General features: G+C 31.0%; 1 protein-coding gene across 1 annotated transcript; it reads right to left on the bottom strand.

Annotated features, from left to right (window-relative positions):
- Positions 1–245: 245 nt before the first annotated feature.
- On the bottom strand, positions 246–3745 carry LOC11430377 (WAT1-related protein At3g30340). The gene is made up of 6 exons (XM_003589678.4): positions 3435–3745; positions 2839–2895; positions 2424–2540; positions 1020–1422; positions 758–909; positions 246–677 (listed from the first exon to the last, which is right to left on the bottom strand). The coding sequence occupies exons 1-6, from the start codon at positions 3599–3601 to the stop codon at positions 554–556; spliced, it is 1020 nt and encodes a 339-aa protein (XP_003589726.1). The 5' UTR covers positions 3602–3745; the 3' UTR covers positions 246–553.
- Between the last annotated feature and the right edge of the window lie 13019 nt (positions 3746–16764).

Below are 16764 nucleotides of genomic sequence, written 5' to 3'. Positions count from 1 at the left end.
TTCTAAAGCTACTAGTATGATTTTGATTGAAAGTTGTTTTGAATATAATTTTTCTATTTCAGACAACTACATTTGAGCTGCAGAAATATTTTAGATTTTTGTAAATTCATTGCAATTTTTCAGAAATCATACTTTAAGAAAAGATCAGTATGTTAACCTGTGACAGAAGAAATTGCTTTGAAGAACTTGCCAGTAATACTTAAATGATCGATTTTGTGTTTAGTACTATGTTCTTGGACTAAATATTTTGTGATAAATAAGATATTGATATGGTCGATATTAATTAATCATTTAGCTACAATATTTTCAATAGAAGTTATCAATAAAACAAGACTTTCTTTTTGATATGCTTGTAGTAAGGTATAATTAATAACACTAGGGATATGCTGGCTAAGGTGTCACTATTAATATTATGTTACAATTTCACTGCTACTGCTCCTGGACTGATGTAAAACAAGTCTTCAGTATCTGAGAAATCTTGTTCCCCCTAAGGCCTTAGTATATAGAGAGATCACTGATCTCAAAATTATTCATAGTAGGATTGGTGGTATTGTTAGTGACATTCTTCATCTTTTTGATTTTCTTGAGTGTCCTTCAAGGCACATTGTTCCCTCTCTTTACTTTTACCCCATAGGAGCATATACATGCCAGAAATAACCAAGACTGATCCTACAACACTGCTTATTACAGATAGGAAGGTTATCAGGGAAAATGCAATATAAAAAGTGGAAAAGTAAGAGTGATAACTAGAACCAACCTTCCTAGATAAATTTCCTCTTGTAATATACAAAGATCAAGCACAGCCACAAACATCTGTATAAGTGGGGTAAATGCTGCTGTAAAAACTGGTCCCTTTTGTTTGACACACCATGCCATTGCCACATAGCACAAGCCTGATCCCACCAGCCCCTATTAAAGCAAATTTTAGTGTAAATCAGTCATTATTTATAACTAGCAGATATCTTAATTCGAATATAAACTTTCACAATTATGTGTTATATGATAAAGAATATTCTTACAGAGTATACAACAGTCATTATTTGTAGCTTTCCTTTGAGAATCCATTTGGCATTATTTCTATGGATGATCAAATTTAATATTGCGGATTGAATGGCAGCAAAGAGTGATATAATGGCTGTGCTAGAGTATCGATATGGATACTTTTTGCCAATCCTTTCTTGTATAAGAAACCATGAAGACCAGAAAACGCAACCTACTGTAAGAAATATTGAACCCATAATCCATTTCTTTAAACTGGAGGCTGGTTCTGGTGTTGTGGCTTTGCCTGCTATGTTATGAGATTGTGGGTTGATTATGGGCATTCCTTTATAAAGGACCAATACCAAAGCTCCACCAATACACACAAAAGTTCCCAAGATTTTGGCTTTACCACTCTTGCTTTTCATGCTCATTTTTTCCATCCTAAGAATATAAAGCCAAATGAAAATAGTTATTGTGAGACAAGTTCCATTAAAATTTAAAATTATAACAGGACATTATTTAAGGTTTATATTTTGAAATTATAATAAGTATTTTGTTTTCGCTTTTTGACTCTATCCCTTACTATATTTTCTTTGACTTTTCATATTTTCCAATCGTTCAAAATTCTAATTTTTCTAGTTGTTTTAGAAAGAAAAAAAAAAGAATAATAATCAAAATGTACGATTAGATTATCTAATACTCATTTCGTCCCTAATTATAAACATCAAGTGAGATAAAATTTGTACTTAAAATTAATACTACTACTTTACTTTGTTTTTTAATGCATTTTTTCTTCTTCAAACATAACCTTAATTAATACTACAACTTTATTTTAGAATATGAAAAATCAATTGTAAATACACTATATTCAAAGGGTAATTTAGTAACATCATCACACAAAATGTATAAATTATTTACACTACCAACTTTTTTTAATATATGTGAAAAATTTCAATGAGTGCTTCTAAAAAGGGAAAGAGGATGTAACCAAGAAAAAAAGAGACAGAGAGAGTATTTAGTAATGTTGAATAACATATCAAAATGTGATATCCGTTAATACTTATTCCTGCTTCGATTCGCAAATTCTAATAAAAAATAATTCAATAATTTTCGCATTGAATTAAATCTACAATGACATGATTTTTTTTTTATCAGGAGTGCATCAAAAAGGAGAAATACTTTTGTTTTTTTTTTTTGACAAAAAAAAGGAGAAATACTTGTGTAGTCTTAAACCCAAATCAAAATTTAAATACATACTTACGCATATTTTAAAATTATATATATATATATATATATATATATATATATATATATTATTTAATTATTTTTTCTTTCATGTTTTACATTCATGTGATTGTGCACAAATGAGTTATATTATAAGTTCTCATTTCCCATTTTGTTCATTAAATTAAACCAGCCATTATTTGTCTTACTTTACTCACCCCATTGGCAGTGCCAAAATGAACGTGAATACAGGCACCGTATTGAGGAATGCAGATGCGAATGTTGCTGATGTATATTTAAGTCCAACAAGATAGAGGTATTGTGTGAGTGTTGCTCTGAAATACATTCATAAAATCTTAATTTAGTGGCCACTACTTCAAACAACTTCAATATATACCTAGCTAAATGTATGTTGACTCCTCGAATTTGATTTAAATGTATGAAGTAAAATGTATAGATGTATGTCCACAAGTCCTAACTTAATTGGTAAAAATGTCAAAATTGTTAGACATGATACTATAAAATACATACATATGTGTGAATTTCTAATGACTATTATTATTTAAGATTTGTATAAAAGAAAAAAAAAAAAAAATCACTGTATAGCTAGTAGTTGGTTGGAAGAGTACTTACCCTACAAGAGCACTAAAGAAAAGCAGACATATAATATGACCATTTATCTTGCTTTCCCTGTAAAATATAAAATTATTAAAAAAAAAAATCAACTAGAAAATCATCAAATCTTATCTTATCCTTTACAAATGTAAGTGCTAAAATGCAATAGAGTGGGGTTTTCATGTCTATGTCTCTCTATTGATGTATTAAGTAAATGAGGGGTAGTATTATCAAAATTAGTGACTCTCGATAGAGATACTAAACAAAATTTTAATTTGACAAAATTATGTGAAATTTCAATATAGAAATAGGGAATTGCCCTTCTTCCATCTATTTTTGCTCATTCCCATCTTACGTGAGATAACTCACGCTGAAAAATACACCTATGTGAGTTAACTCACGTTGAAAATGCATCTGCGTTTGTTAACTCACACTCGACTATTTGACGGGAATGAGCAAAATAGATGGGAGAAGATCAATTATCATACAAATATTCATTTCCAAAATGCAAATTCGACACTGCTAAAACAATCTTCATTAAAAAAGAAAGTCACTTTCTAAATGATATACATAGCCAAGGACACAAAAATAATAAAGAGAATTAAAATATGCACCTTTCAAAGAAGCAAGCAATAGGTGCCAAACAAATAGCTGAAATTGCCTGTCGATATGTTAAAATGGTTAAATGGTCCATTCCTTCATTAAGAATCTTCTTCAGAAATATATTGACAAAAGCTAAAGCTAAATTAACTAGAATCATAACCAAAACTGGCTTCCACATTATAACTTTATATTTCTCTTTATTTGTATGTAATTTGTAATGTAAATATGTAGAGCTTTGAAAATATGCTGGGATAGCCAATATGTTCTTCAATATATATAGAAGAATTTTAACCTCCCAAAGAAGAGAGGGGAACAAACATATATTCCCTTCCCAAGTATTTTCGAGTTTATTAATTCTTTGGTGGGAATTTAATTACATGTCATTCAACATTCGTCAGCATCACTTTGATTGATCTCATGCCACCCAAAATTAGGAATTTACAGCATACGCTTATTTGTAAAATTATTGTAAGTCTAATAGTTTTATGCTGTTTATATATTTAATGCAAGGTGAAATATAATAGGATGGAGAGAAAAGGAATAAACTTACTGTTTAAATAATTTCATGATGGAATGATGAAAATTGATTTGATCTCATTGTCCCAAATTATAGAGAGAGAGTAACCAAAAGAAAAATTATAGAGAGAGAGAGAAGGCAGTAGCATAAAATACATTAATCCTTTTTTTTTTCTTTAAAAATATTTTTTTTTATTTTTCAAAATCATGAAATACATTAATCTACTCTGTTACATTCAATTTTATTTAAATCAATTAAAAAAAAAAGGAACATATTATGATTCGGTTCAATTCAAGAGTTTGGTGGCTGAGATAAGAGAGTTAAGTAGTAGAGTAATAAGGTGGTCACGAGTGATTAAATTTGACTCTACTTTAGTTTTTTTCTTCACAGAAACCTTGGTTATTTTTTAACTAATCGTTTATTTATTTAATCTCTTTTCAATAATTAAAAGCTCGACTTCCTTGAAAAGAAAATAAAAGCAGGGTTAGATAATTTTATCTTAATTTTAAAAATATTGTTTTCTTACTTATAAAATATGAATTATGTCTCTAATATAGTGATTAAATTTTTTTTTTTGAAAGATAGTGATTAACTTTTATGTGTAAAACTTCCCGATAAAAAATACATTTACGTGTAAAACTGTTTAACTTTAAGAATTCACGATTTATCATAATTTTTTTTTGTATACAGATCTGTAAATATTTTAAAGAGGAAATATCTGGTTTGGTCCTTAAAATCGTAAGAGCAAGTCATTTTAGTCAACAATTTATAGACAAAATCATCTCTGATTCTATAAGATGTCAAGCAATTTAGCTCTTATTTTATATCCTTCTGTTACGTTGACATGACACGTATAATACGTAGGTGGCACTCGATATGCATAGCCGCGTATGTGACACATCATAGGAACATTTTCGGGTTTCTTCCCGGTCCAAAATAAAAATAAAATGATTTTTCGAGAGAAAATGATTTTTTTTTTTTGTTGAAGAAAATTAGGTGAGAAAATGATGGAAGTCTTGTTGGTAAGTTGATTTTGGATTAGATTATATAGCTTAAATTTGATGATGTAGTACGAGAATTTAGTTAAGATATTGCTGCTTTTGCTTCTGACTTTTGAGTGTAATAGTGAAATGAGTTGTAAAATGGGAAAGATTATTTGTTTTCAACTTTCAACATGCTAAGATGTGGAAGAATATGTTTCTAAATCTAAATGTTTTTTAATCCATTTTAGTTTAGTTTCTTTGAGTCTCATTGCATTTTCTTACAAATTTGTCAGATTTAGATTTTAAAATTTAACGTATGTTCCAAGTTTGCATTGCAAAGGTAAGAAATTTTTTTTAAGTAGGATTCATATGGTAAAAGACTGTGAGTATATTTTATATTTTGATACATAACCAAAAAAGAAATAAAAAAAAAAACTATTTTTTATAGATATGATTTGTCTACTCTTAACAAATGGAGATTTTCAACTCGTCGTTTTCTCTTATAAAACATGTATTTTAGATTGCTCGGTATTATGGATTTAGTTGGTATGAATGAGGTAGAAGAATAGAGATTTAGTTGGGATGAAGAAGACGATTATATATTTGTTTAATATGAGGCGGTGGAAGAAGAGACAAATAATTAGATATTTTAAGATGAGGATGAAGAAGACCCAAAAAAAAATTAATCTTTCAGTTTGGCCCCTATGACATGTCGTTGTGTATATGGGGTTTAAATAAACACTTAACTTGTCAATTTGTGTGATGTAGAAGAACTACATTAATTGACGTCTTTACTATTTATATTTTATATTTTGGTCTATTCATAAATTTTAATGACTAAAATTATCAACCTTTACGATTTTAGAGACTAATTTAAGGACTAATATCAACCCTTATAAAATTGAATTTTATAATATACTTTAAAATCAATATTATTTTAATATAATGAACCTCTATAAAATCGATACCAAGCAATTATAAATGACTTTTATAGAGGTTTTTACTCTCTTCACAACATTGCCACCCTAAATTTATATAAACATTATATTTATTTAATTTACTAATTTTAATAACCATTATATTTATTTTGTAAAAAAAATTAACCATTATATTTATTAAATTTTAAATTCTAAAAGATAAACTAAAATTATATTTTGGAAGTTCACTAGTGTATTGTATTTTAAATTATTAACTCAGAATATCACGAACATGATTTTGATTTAAAAAAAAGCTTCACTATTTTTTATTGAAATACAATATAATTTAATTATAAAAATATTTTTAAATAGAAACAAAATTATATTGAACTTTGATTTTTTTTATTAAATTTTACTGGAAATTTGGAGTATGAGTTAAATTTTTTTTTTTTTTGAACAAATCAAAATGAGATATATTACTAAGCCAACGATATTACCCCCGCACAAGGCGTGCAAAAGGAGAAACATCGAGAACTATTTACAAAGTTATGGTGCTCAAATCAAATAAGAGCACCAACCAAACAAAAAAATTACAAAAATACACCCATACAAGGGATGGAGTGTTTCCACCGGTCGTGATAAGTGTAAGCAAAAGCCGCCTGTTTAGATTTCAACCAAAAGAAGGAATGAAACTTTACTTTTTCAATGAGAACAAAAGAAGTAGAACCCGTATTTTGAAAAACCTGGTTGTTCCTTTCCTTCTAAGGCACCCAAATATTAACAAACCAAATAATCCTGAAGAATAAATGTGAAGATATTGGCATTCCCGCCATCCTAGTGAACTGAATAAAATGATGTCGAAGCTCACCAGTATGCACAAAAGAGATGCCTAACCAATTCCAAACAAGAGCCCAAACATCAGCCGCTAGTGAACATTGAAGAAAAAGATGTGTTACCGATTTACTGTTGTCGCAACCAAGCGCACACGACAAGTCCGTTGAAGGGAGAACACCGCGCGCCACCACGTTGTCTTTTGTCGGTATACGGTTACGAAGGATGTGCCACACCAATAGAGACACCTTCGATGGGATATTCTTGTGCCAAACATCATCAATAAGGGACCTTTCCACCATGTCGCCCCTGGTAGTAATAAAGCGGTACGCTTCTCGCACCGTGTACCCATGAATAGGGTCTAACATCCACCGCCATGTGTCTTGGACATTATCCTGCAAAACAATGTTACGTAATAACAGAGAACATTCCCTCACAGACTCCTACTCCCACGCAAACAAACGGAGTCTCCACTCTCATGCCCCTCCATTAATTCCCCAACCACGACCCTCCATCTCTCCCACCGAACAATCCTTGTCCACCGCCAAATTAAATAGGCGAGGAAACTTCAACCTCAACGGCATGTCTCCAACCCACTTGTCGTACCAAAACAAAGTATCCCGCCCATGCCCTATCACCCGCCTAATATTATCCTCAAACCAATTTCCCACTCCCTCACCTACCCCTTCATGGATACAACACAACATGTTCCACCACACCGACGAATCTCTCCCTCCCTCCCTAATCCGCCCTCCTTCCTCACCATAGCGGGCTTTCAATACGCGGTACCACAAGCCCCCCCCCCTTCTCCGTCATCAATCTCCAGCACCACTTGCCCAACAAAGAAACATTAAACGCACCTATCCTCCTGACCCCTAACCTCTATCCTCCTTTGGTAAACAAATAGAATCCCATTTAATCCAAGATATTTTCCTATTTACCTCACAACCCCCCCCCCCTCCAAAAAAAAAAAAAATTTAAAAATAGATTGAATAGAAGAAATAATACATGCAGGGGCTTTGAAAAAGGAAAGAAAGTAAACCGGAAGGGAGGACAAGACAGATTTCAGATGAACCATACGGTCACCAGAAGATAGAAATTTATTATTACACGACGAAAAACGAGCCACAAAAATAAGAACGGTGAGAGATGGTCCCCCTGACGAAGGCCCCTCTCAATATGAAACTCTTCAGTCTGGCACCCATTAACAAGAACTGACGATGTTGCACTCCCAATTTTGATATTAAAATTAATTTGACACTTAAGTGAAGTATTGTACAGTAATATGTGATTGGTTGATATATTAGGAGTCTGTAAAAGGTATACTATCAACCAATCACATATTACTGTACAATACTTCACTTAAGTGTCAAATTAATTTTAATATCAAAATTTTCACTAAAAATATTTCACTTAAATGTTAAATTAATTTAGGCAAAACGGTCTATGCTCTATTACCAGAGTGATAATTTTTTCAATTTCATATCCGTTTGAACTAATTTGAGAGTTTGAGACATGAAAATGATTGTCCGTTAAAATCTTGATCATTAAATTGATGATTCACTCATTTGAATTAAGGCTAAATTATTATATATATATATTCCCTTAAATTGTTTTTAGATTTCACTCCAGCCCGTTAATTTTTTTTCATTTCAATTTAGTATTTCAAGTTTCAAATGTCAAATAATTACAATCTGTTAACATAAGATATCAAACAATTTGACATTAAATCAACCCTCTTATTTTTCAAATTAAAGGCTAATAATTGTTTGGAAAATGTTAACCGGTGCTGCTCATAGGCATTAGTTAAGAAAACTAAATATAAAAAATGATATTTTCAATGCAAATATTTCTCTTTTTATTTCCTTAACTAGTGTCACAGGACGCTGGTTAACAAGACCCTAATTGTTTTCGATCTTAACTCACGTGAGTTTCAATTTCATGAGCATTTGAAAGCATACCATCATGGCAAGACTTTCTTTCTTTGCTATGGTTGAATTCCCGCTGCATAATTTGCATATATAAAACCCATTCCCTCTACTACTCTTCGCGGCAACGCTATTTTTTTCAACAAACAACACACAATTTCCAGAAAGCATTTTGACAGAATCAAATAGAACAACAAAACAAATCGACCAAGAAAAAAGGATAAAGAGGAAGAATCGATTTCAGAAAGGAATGAAGAAGAATGGTTGAAGAAGATGAAGGTTCCATTGATTATGGATGAAGAATTGGGGGTTTTTAAGGTTTGATTTTTCACGGTTGCAGCTCTCACGTGCCAACCCTTTAACTATTATCTTTTTTATTTAAATAATTACACTGGTGGCATTTTGTATTTAAAAAGAATGAAAAATACACAGGTGGCGTGCCAGATCAATTAATGAAGTGCTAACTAAGTGTTAACCCGGTCAAAATTGGTCAAAAGGTAACTATTGCAAAGGGGCTAAATCTTAGAGGGGTAAAATTTTCAATATTTTTATTAGAGGGCCAAAATCGCAGCATTGTCAAACATAAGGGGCCAAAACTGTAGTTTAGCCTAAATAAAATATGTGATTGAGATTTGGTGGCAAACTGAATTTGACACATGCGAATCATTTAATTTTTATAGTTTTAGATCAAGAACACATTGAGATGTAATCTCACCCCAATTAGTTTTATTTTTTTCACAAAAGAACATGTGGTAAGGCAAAGGTGCAAGACATTAGTTATCGAAGATTAGGCTTGTTCTGAACTGGACTTCCGACTTACAACGGTCTAATAACGACTCATCAAAGGCCCTACAACAACCACCTATTTAATTAAGACATGCAGACGGGCTGAGAAACTTTGGGACTTCCACTTTTTTCAATTCACACAACACTAGTTCCACCCAACATAAGAATTTGTGTTTATAGACTTTTTACTCAATTTCCACACATGTTCCAACATAAACACACTTCAAGATCCCAACCCCAAATGGGTGTGTACTTAATAAGTTTATTTTTGACTTAGTGAAAACATAATTTTATTTCTTTTGTTGATAATTTCTTTTTATTTTGCAGGTAATAAGAGTTGCATAATTGGATTGAACGAATACTCAGATTTAACTAATAAAGAGTTATTTGGTTCATGTTACAATATTATAAAGTGAATTACTTTTTCCTCCTCCAAAACAAAATAATCAAAGGATGAAAAATGTAATTTACTTGAAATATTGTAAAATAAACCAAATAACTCTTCTTGAGTTCAATCAGAGAATTGGTTTAATCCAATTGTGTAACTCTTATTACATGTGAAATAACAAGAAATTATTCAAAAAAAAATAACTCATGTGTTTTTACCAAGTAAAAAAATTAACTTATACATTAAAAAAGGAAAAATGGTAAGATGGAAAAGTAAAAGTCCTTTAAACAAAATATAGAAAACTAATAGTATAAGTATATATTACAATTTCTTTTGAAGTTTTCTATGAATTTATGGTCCACTTGAAAAAAAAAGAAAGAAAAAGGTCCACTTGAAAATTATTTCTCCTTCTTATAGAGCATGTTAAGGAGATATGAAGTAAAGGGTTTTAATGAGATAAGTGTGAAGAGTGTTTGCAAGAGAAGAAAATGAGTGTGCGAAGAGTATGTGCACGCTTCAACACTTATATACTCATTCTCTTCTTTCTCTCAATTATAATATTAATTTTAATTATAGTTTACTAGTATTTTTTCTCGCTTTTTCTAATGCGTTAATACATTGATATGTTTCGTTGTGTGTGTAGTATTTTATCAAAAAATAAACAAATTAATAATATAGTAGTATGTCATATACAAATATAAGTTTAGTGAACAATGTTAGCCAATAACACCCTAAAAAAAAAAGTTCAACCAATAATTTTGTTAATAATTAAATTGGTCATTGTAAATGATACAATTAATAAATCATTACTTACATTGGGAAGAGAAGCACAAACAACAAAGATAGATTGAAGATTTATTAGAACCGTAAAATCACACCACTTTCGAACGATCGTGATATAATAATAATAATTGGGCAAGTGGCTTTAGCCTTTAAGCATCATAAGAAAGTAGTAGAGACAGAAATGACACATTATCCATTTTGTAGGAATATAATCTTTTGAATTGCTATTTTAAGTAATTATTTATTACTAGTTCTATTATTGGCAAGGACAATACTCCCTCCGTCCCAAATTGTATGACGTTTTAGGCATCTCACACATATTAAGAAATATAATTAATATTGTTTGGGAAAGAGATATTATGAGTTGTTTTACAAAATTATCCTTAATAAATGATATGAGAAAGATAAATGAAAGAATTGGAAAAAGAAAGAGTAATAAATAGTTAAGGATATAATAGGAAAAATAACATTAATGTTTCATTGATATTCTAAAGTGACATACAATTTGGGACAAATATTTTTTCTAAAGTAACATGCAATTTGGGAGGGAGGGAGTATGTTTATTCTCACTCTTTGAACTATAAAGTATTTCTCATCATGACCAATTTATGGAGTAGTCATATTGGGTGCTTGAATATCATTTCAAAACAGTTTTCAGCACTTAGAAATGTTTATTCTCACTCTTTGAACTATAAAGTATTTCCGTAGCAGCTAAGTAATTTTTATAGTTTTTTTTTTCCTTAACCATCCAATTCTAATAAGGGAAAGGGGACATTAATTAATAATTTCGAATTCTTCTAAATAAGTAATCATGATTGAAAGTTATTAATTATTTGAACACAATCAATTGATAAATAATTTTTACGGTTTATATGACACACTAGAATTTCTTTAATAAATTTGCTTAGCACAAAAAGTAGAATAAAAGTTGGGGAATTGATGAATTGTGCAAAGACTTTTTTCAATCCTCTTCCTTCGAATACAGGACTAAAATAAATTTTGAAATGAGATATTTTAAAATAGAATCAGCACTTTGAACCAAAATAGGCAGATAGCTTGAGTGTTTGAATTTTTCATATCTTTTAACTTTTGATCATGTATGAAACATATATTCTAGGTTATTATTAAAGATGCATGCACACCTTTTAAATGTAACTCAATTATTTATAAAGAAATAGTATATAGTATTTCCCCATGTGTAGCTCATTGTTTGAATTTGTATTTAGAAGATATTAAGAAAAATTCAAACGTCCAAAAAGTGCTAGAGGAAGCAAAAAAGGTGACTTTGTTTATATACAACCATATTTGGACACTGAGTTTGATGTTGAAATATACTATACTGATGATAAAGAACTTATTCGTCCAACAATCACTCATTTTGCAACACTATTTTTACAACTTGAATCAATTGTTAAATAAATTGAAGTTTTATATTACAGGTTCTTTTCTTTTGAATTATATTAGCATTTTTGTTCATTCAAAAAATACATGGTTAAAGGAGGCATTAGAGAATAGGAGTTACCTAACATACAATGTTTAACATTAGAGTTTTAACTACAATAATGATGATTAATTAAGCCAAAGGTAACTAACTTACAAAAAAGTAATGTTCAATTTGATATCTATGGTTCAAGTCTAAGAATTGAGCACAAACAAAGTACTAAACAAAACAACATATTAAAAAAAGTCTAACACAACGATAAATAATATTCCCACCGACTGCGGCAAAGCCAACCAACAGGAGGGTGTCATGGGAGTTAAGGGCGGATTTACCCCAGCTAGCCTGGGCACGCATTCGGGTTCAACCCATACTTTCTTTGTATTGCTACAAGAAATTTGACTTTTAGTGACGGCCAAAATCCATCACTATAGGGCAAATTTCCGTAGATAAATCCGTATGTCATTGTCAAATGGCTGTCACTACATGTTTTCCACCTTTACCTGCGGAAAAAACCGTAGTAATTCTAAGAAAACTATTTTAAAAACATTATGGACCTCTATCTACAATTGTGTTGTCACTAAAACTTATCATTATTTTATTTTGTCCAGGCTCTATAAAATTTCTGGCTCCGCCACTGGTGGGAGTCGCAAATGTCTCTCCAGACAAATGGGATCAAGTGACTCCTCAACCCCAACAAGAACATGGTGATTGCAGAAAAACATGGGTCATGTAACTCTTCAGCCTCATATAGAACAGGGTGGCTACCACAAAAACATAGGTTAAGCTAAAAGTGAAACCAAAAATAAAAATTGTCAATCAAATTTGTTAAAAAAACACGTAAACTCATGCGTACAAAGAACTCCATACAACATGTCAACTCATGCATAAAAAGAACTCACACATGTCCAATTCAAATTCACTGAGACCAACGTTGCATGATCATATAAAAATGCGTGTGCATAAGGAATCTAAGTTTTAAACTTTAAAGTACATAAATTACGTAAAATACATACACTTACAAAGATGAATAAATCCTATCAAAACAATCTCTTGTTATGTAGAAACTCGGAAAAAGGAAAGAGAACAACAAATCTTATCTTTTCACTCCTTAATTCTCTTCTGTAATTGTGTTTCTTTCTTCTCTCACTCGTTCATCAATCATCAGTTCATCAGATTCATCACTGTTTCTCTTCAATTCTGGTGCCAAACTTCTTCATTGCTTGTAGTTGTTTCATTTCATTCTTCAAGGTAATTTCATATCGACACTCAACCTCTTAATTTAGGTTTTGGGTAACAAAGATTAGATGAGATTTTAACTTTGATTGTGTTGTTGCGACTTCATTGGTGATTAGAAAGAAAAATATAGAATAATGATAGAGAAGATAGAGTGAGTGTGAGTGGTCGTCACAAACACATAGGTGATCAGACTAAAACTGCAACTAAAAATAAAAACTACCATTCAAATTTGTTAAAAAAAACACGTCAACTCATGCATACAAAGAAATCCATACAACATGTCAACCCACACTTACAAAGAACTCATACATGTCCAGTTCAAATGCATTGAGCGAAGTCGTAAAACATGGTAAGGAGCGGGGAAATATAAGGACATAAATCAACTTCGTATTATCATACAAAAACGTGTGTGCATAAAATAAAAGCAATTACTATTCAACATTTCAGCAGTCACATTATATCATTGGACACGATAATTATATATTGCAACTTAGAAAATATTTTAAAACAAACAATTTAAAAGTTAGAATCCTATATATTATTAATTTTACCAAAGGCCATTTATATTAAAATGGTCGTCATTTGTAATAAGCAATTCTTATGAAATACTATAAGTAGTACTACAGTAAAGATTAACTCGGATCCAATTGTGTTGGAAATAGGCATAATTAGTTAAGAATCTAATGTAACTTGGTCTTACTGGTTATAAATAAATCATATTTTGTTCTATCGATGGTTCTATTCTCGTACTTACTGCTTCTCTGACATTCACTCCAAATCTGATTATTTAACTTAGGGAGTGCTAGCTAGACATAGACTTCCTTTGTAAGAGACATAAAATAGGAGCATTTTTAGATGTTATTTCCGAGACATATATCTAGGTTTACAATCCCACACATTATCAAAACGAAATGCTATCTATCAATTAACTCAGTCAGTTGTCAAAATTTAGATGATATAATCGATTTCCTATTACAATTGAAGGTATAATTGATTTAAGAAAGACATCAGATGATTAACAAGCAAAACTTTAGCCTAACACAACATTCTCAAATGAAAAGTCTCATTATCTTTTACTTTACTACTCAAACAACAAACTTTTCAATAAAACTCTAACTTCAAATAATTAAAGATATATGAACGGTTTAAATTTTCAAGTCTCTACGGATGGATAATTTAAAAGACTTTGATACTAGAGCTCACACTTATCATAGCCTAACTCGTCAAACATTCTTATCGATAATAAAATTTGTTTAAGTTCAAGAATATACATCACACCTTGCAAAAGGAACTCATGGTCATCAAACATCATAAGACGAACCAAACACATACCCTAACGTTACAAGCTTCTCCATCCAATATGAAAAACTTCACCTTCTTCTTGTTTTAGAGTCTTAAAATATTCATTCCTTGGACGACTGTGATAAGAGAATCCAAAGTCCATGATACAACTCATTTCTCATTTCCAACTTGTCACCATTAGCTCTTCCACATCTTCAAAAAAATCATACTATGAGGAAACCAATTGCTCCAATATGTATTTTGACTTTATCATTTTGAATCGATTGAGTTGTTGTTTCAGACTTAACCTAAGTGTTCTTACCACCGCGTCCCCAAACTTCTCTTGAGTATTCTTCACAACCTCTCTAGGCCCAGGAGTGTTTAACGTCTCTCAAGACTTACTAGGCCTTTGGCCTTTGGGGATACATATCACCACCGTGTTCTTCTCCTCCATGACTTCACTTAACTCTTTATCTCTGAGACATCGAAAAATGTCATTCATTGCCGTATCCATCATCTTGTTCTTCTTTGGTTGTGCTAGGTTTACCAAAATGAGCGCCTCAACCTTCACAGTTTTTACAAACTTCCCTCGAATCGAGCTTTTTCATCTCCACAATGTTAAATTTGGTACCCATGGTTGTTCCCTTGCCCTACGGTGGGATGTTAATTGTTGTGAATTTGATTTCGAATCACACTAATAAATTTCAATGTGTGGAGAAAATATCAATAACGACCAATAACCAAACAATCCAAGCAACAACAAGCAACAATGTGTAAAGTAAACCCCAAATCATAGCAAAGAACAAAGATAAAGAGACTAGAGAAACAAACACACGAAGATTTGGTGATTCAATTCAACCTAAAAATGACATATGTCAAGGGGAGATAGCAGCTATCAGACTATCAATTAGTCTTTACAAAAGAAACAAAAAGTTACAAGAAATTATATTCAAGATTTCTTCAAGAGTAACCCTAATTTTTACCATTTTCTAAATCTCTTTTCATGATGAAAAAAAGAGTTATAAAAGTAACCAAGAAATTTAGCTCTCAATGTACACCAAGAAAATCCCTTAAATTTCTCTTCTTCCCCCTCTTATGGTACCTCAATGATTTTCACTCTCAAAGTGTTTCCTATTTATTTCACAATCCTAAATTCGTACTACAAAACCCTCAACCCAAAACATTTTGGAGTTTCATCTTTGTTGGTGTTGACTCTCGCCCGATAATCTCACAAGAATAACTCTACACAAGAACCATGAACTTCTCTGTGTTTCCTTTCTTTGCCTCCCAGTCTTGTCTACAAGTATCTTTCTACAAAAGGCACCAACCCTTTTCAAAGAATCACCTTTTATAGTTCTCCAAGATTTCATCTTTGTGGGCGTCTTGCATCCCCGTGCTTCCAACTAGTGGAAGCCACAACCCCAATTATGTTTTGATTGCGCCCCAAACTACCAACCTTGCGATTTTGGACGGTCTCGCTTCAAATTTTTCAAACTTCAACCTTTACATTGTGTAATTTTAAGACACATGCAACAACAATATGATGTTACTTATTTTTTAATTTACTCCTATTTAATGAATTTTATTAATCTTTTTCTATAAGTGGTAATTTAGTTTTTATTTTTTTGAACAGTGGTAATTACTTCTATTGTTTTTCCTTAAAGAACAAAATAAGCACTTCTCAATGCATTATTTCTAATTGGTCGAAATTCAAATATATCATACTAAATCATATAGTCCCACATAAATTTAGAAATAACTTATTATTATTTTTTTATTGAAAACTATAGAAAATCTTATTGAAGAATAGACAGGTCTACTAAGGCCTGTTCCAAAATTACCTAAGGGAAATTATTGGAGTGTGTACTACAAATTTTAGAGTGTGTCGTTATGAAATATTCCTCGCAGATTAACCCAAGCATAGACTTCGATCCCCATATCAATATTTAAATATAATTATTTGGATATAATTATCGAAAGATGTTGTTCACACTTCGCTCAATGCTGAAAAACACCAATAATTTATCTATGTAACATCATCGGCAGTTAAATAAATTTTTAACCGACGACAGTTAACTACCAATGAACATTCAGCTACACCTAAAATGTCAACATCAATTTTCTTAATTATCCTTGCAATTTTGCAAAACAGGTATTTATCAGTTTAAATAAAGTTATGTCTCTCAAATTCCACCCGTTTTGATGGTATTTTTTTGATCAATCAGTTGTGATGGTATAACTTTTAGTCTT

This window comes from Medicago truncatula, chromosome 1, assembly GCF_003473485.1.
Source record: "Medicago truncatula cultivar Jemalong A17 chromosome 1, MtrunA17r5.0-ANR, whole genome shotgun sequence".
Lineage (NCBI taxonomy): Eukaryota > Viridiplantae > Streptophyta > Magnoliopsida > Fabales > Fabaceae > Medicago > Medicago truncatula.
This window is presented reverse-complemented; position numbering and strand designations above follow the sequence as displayed.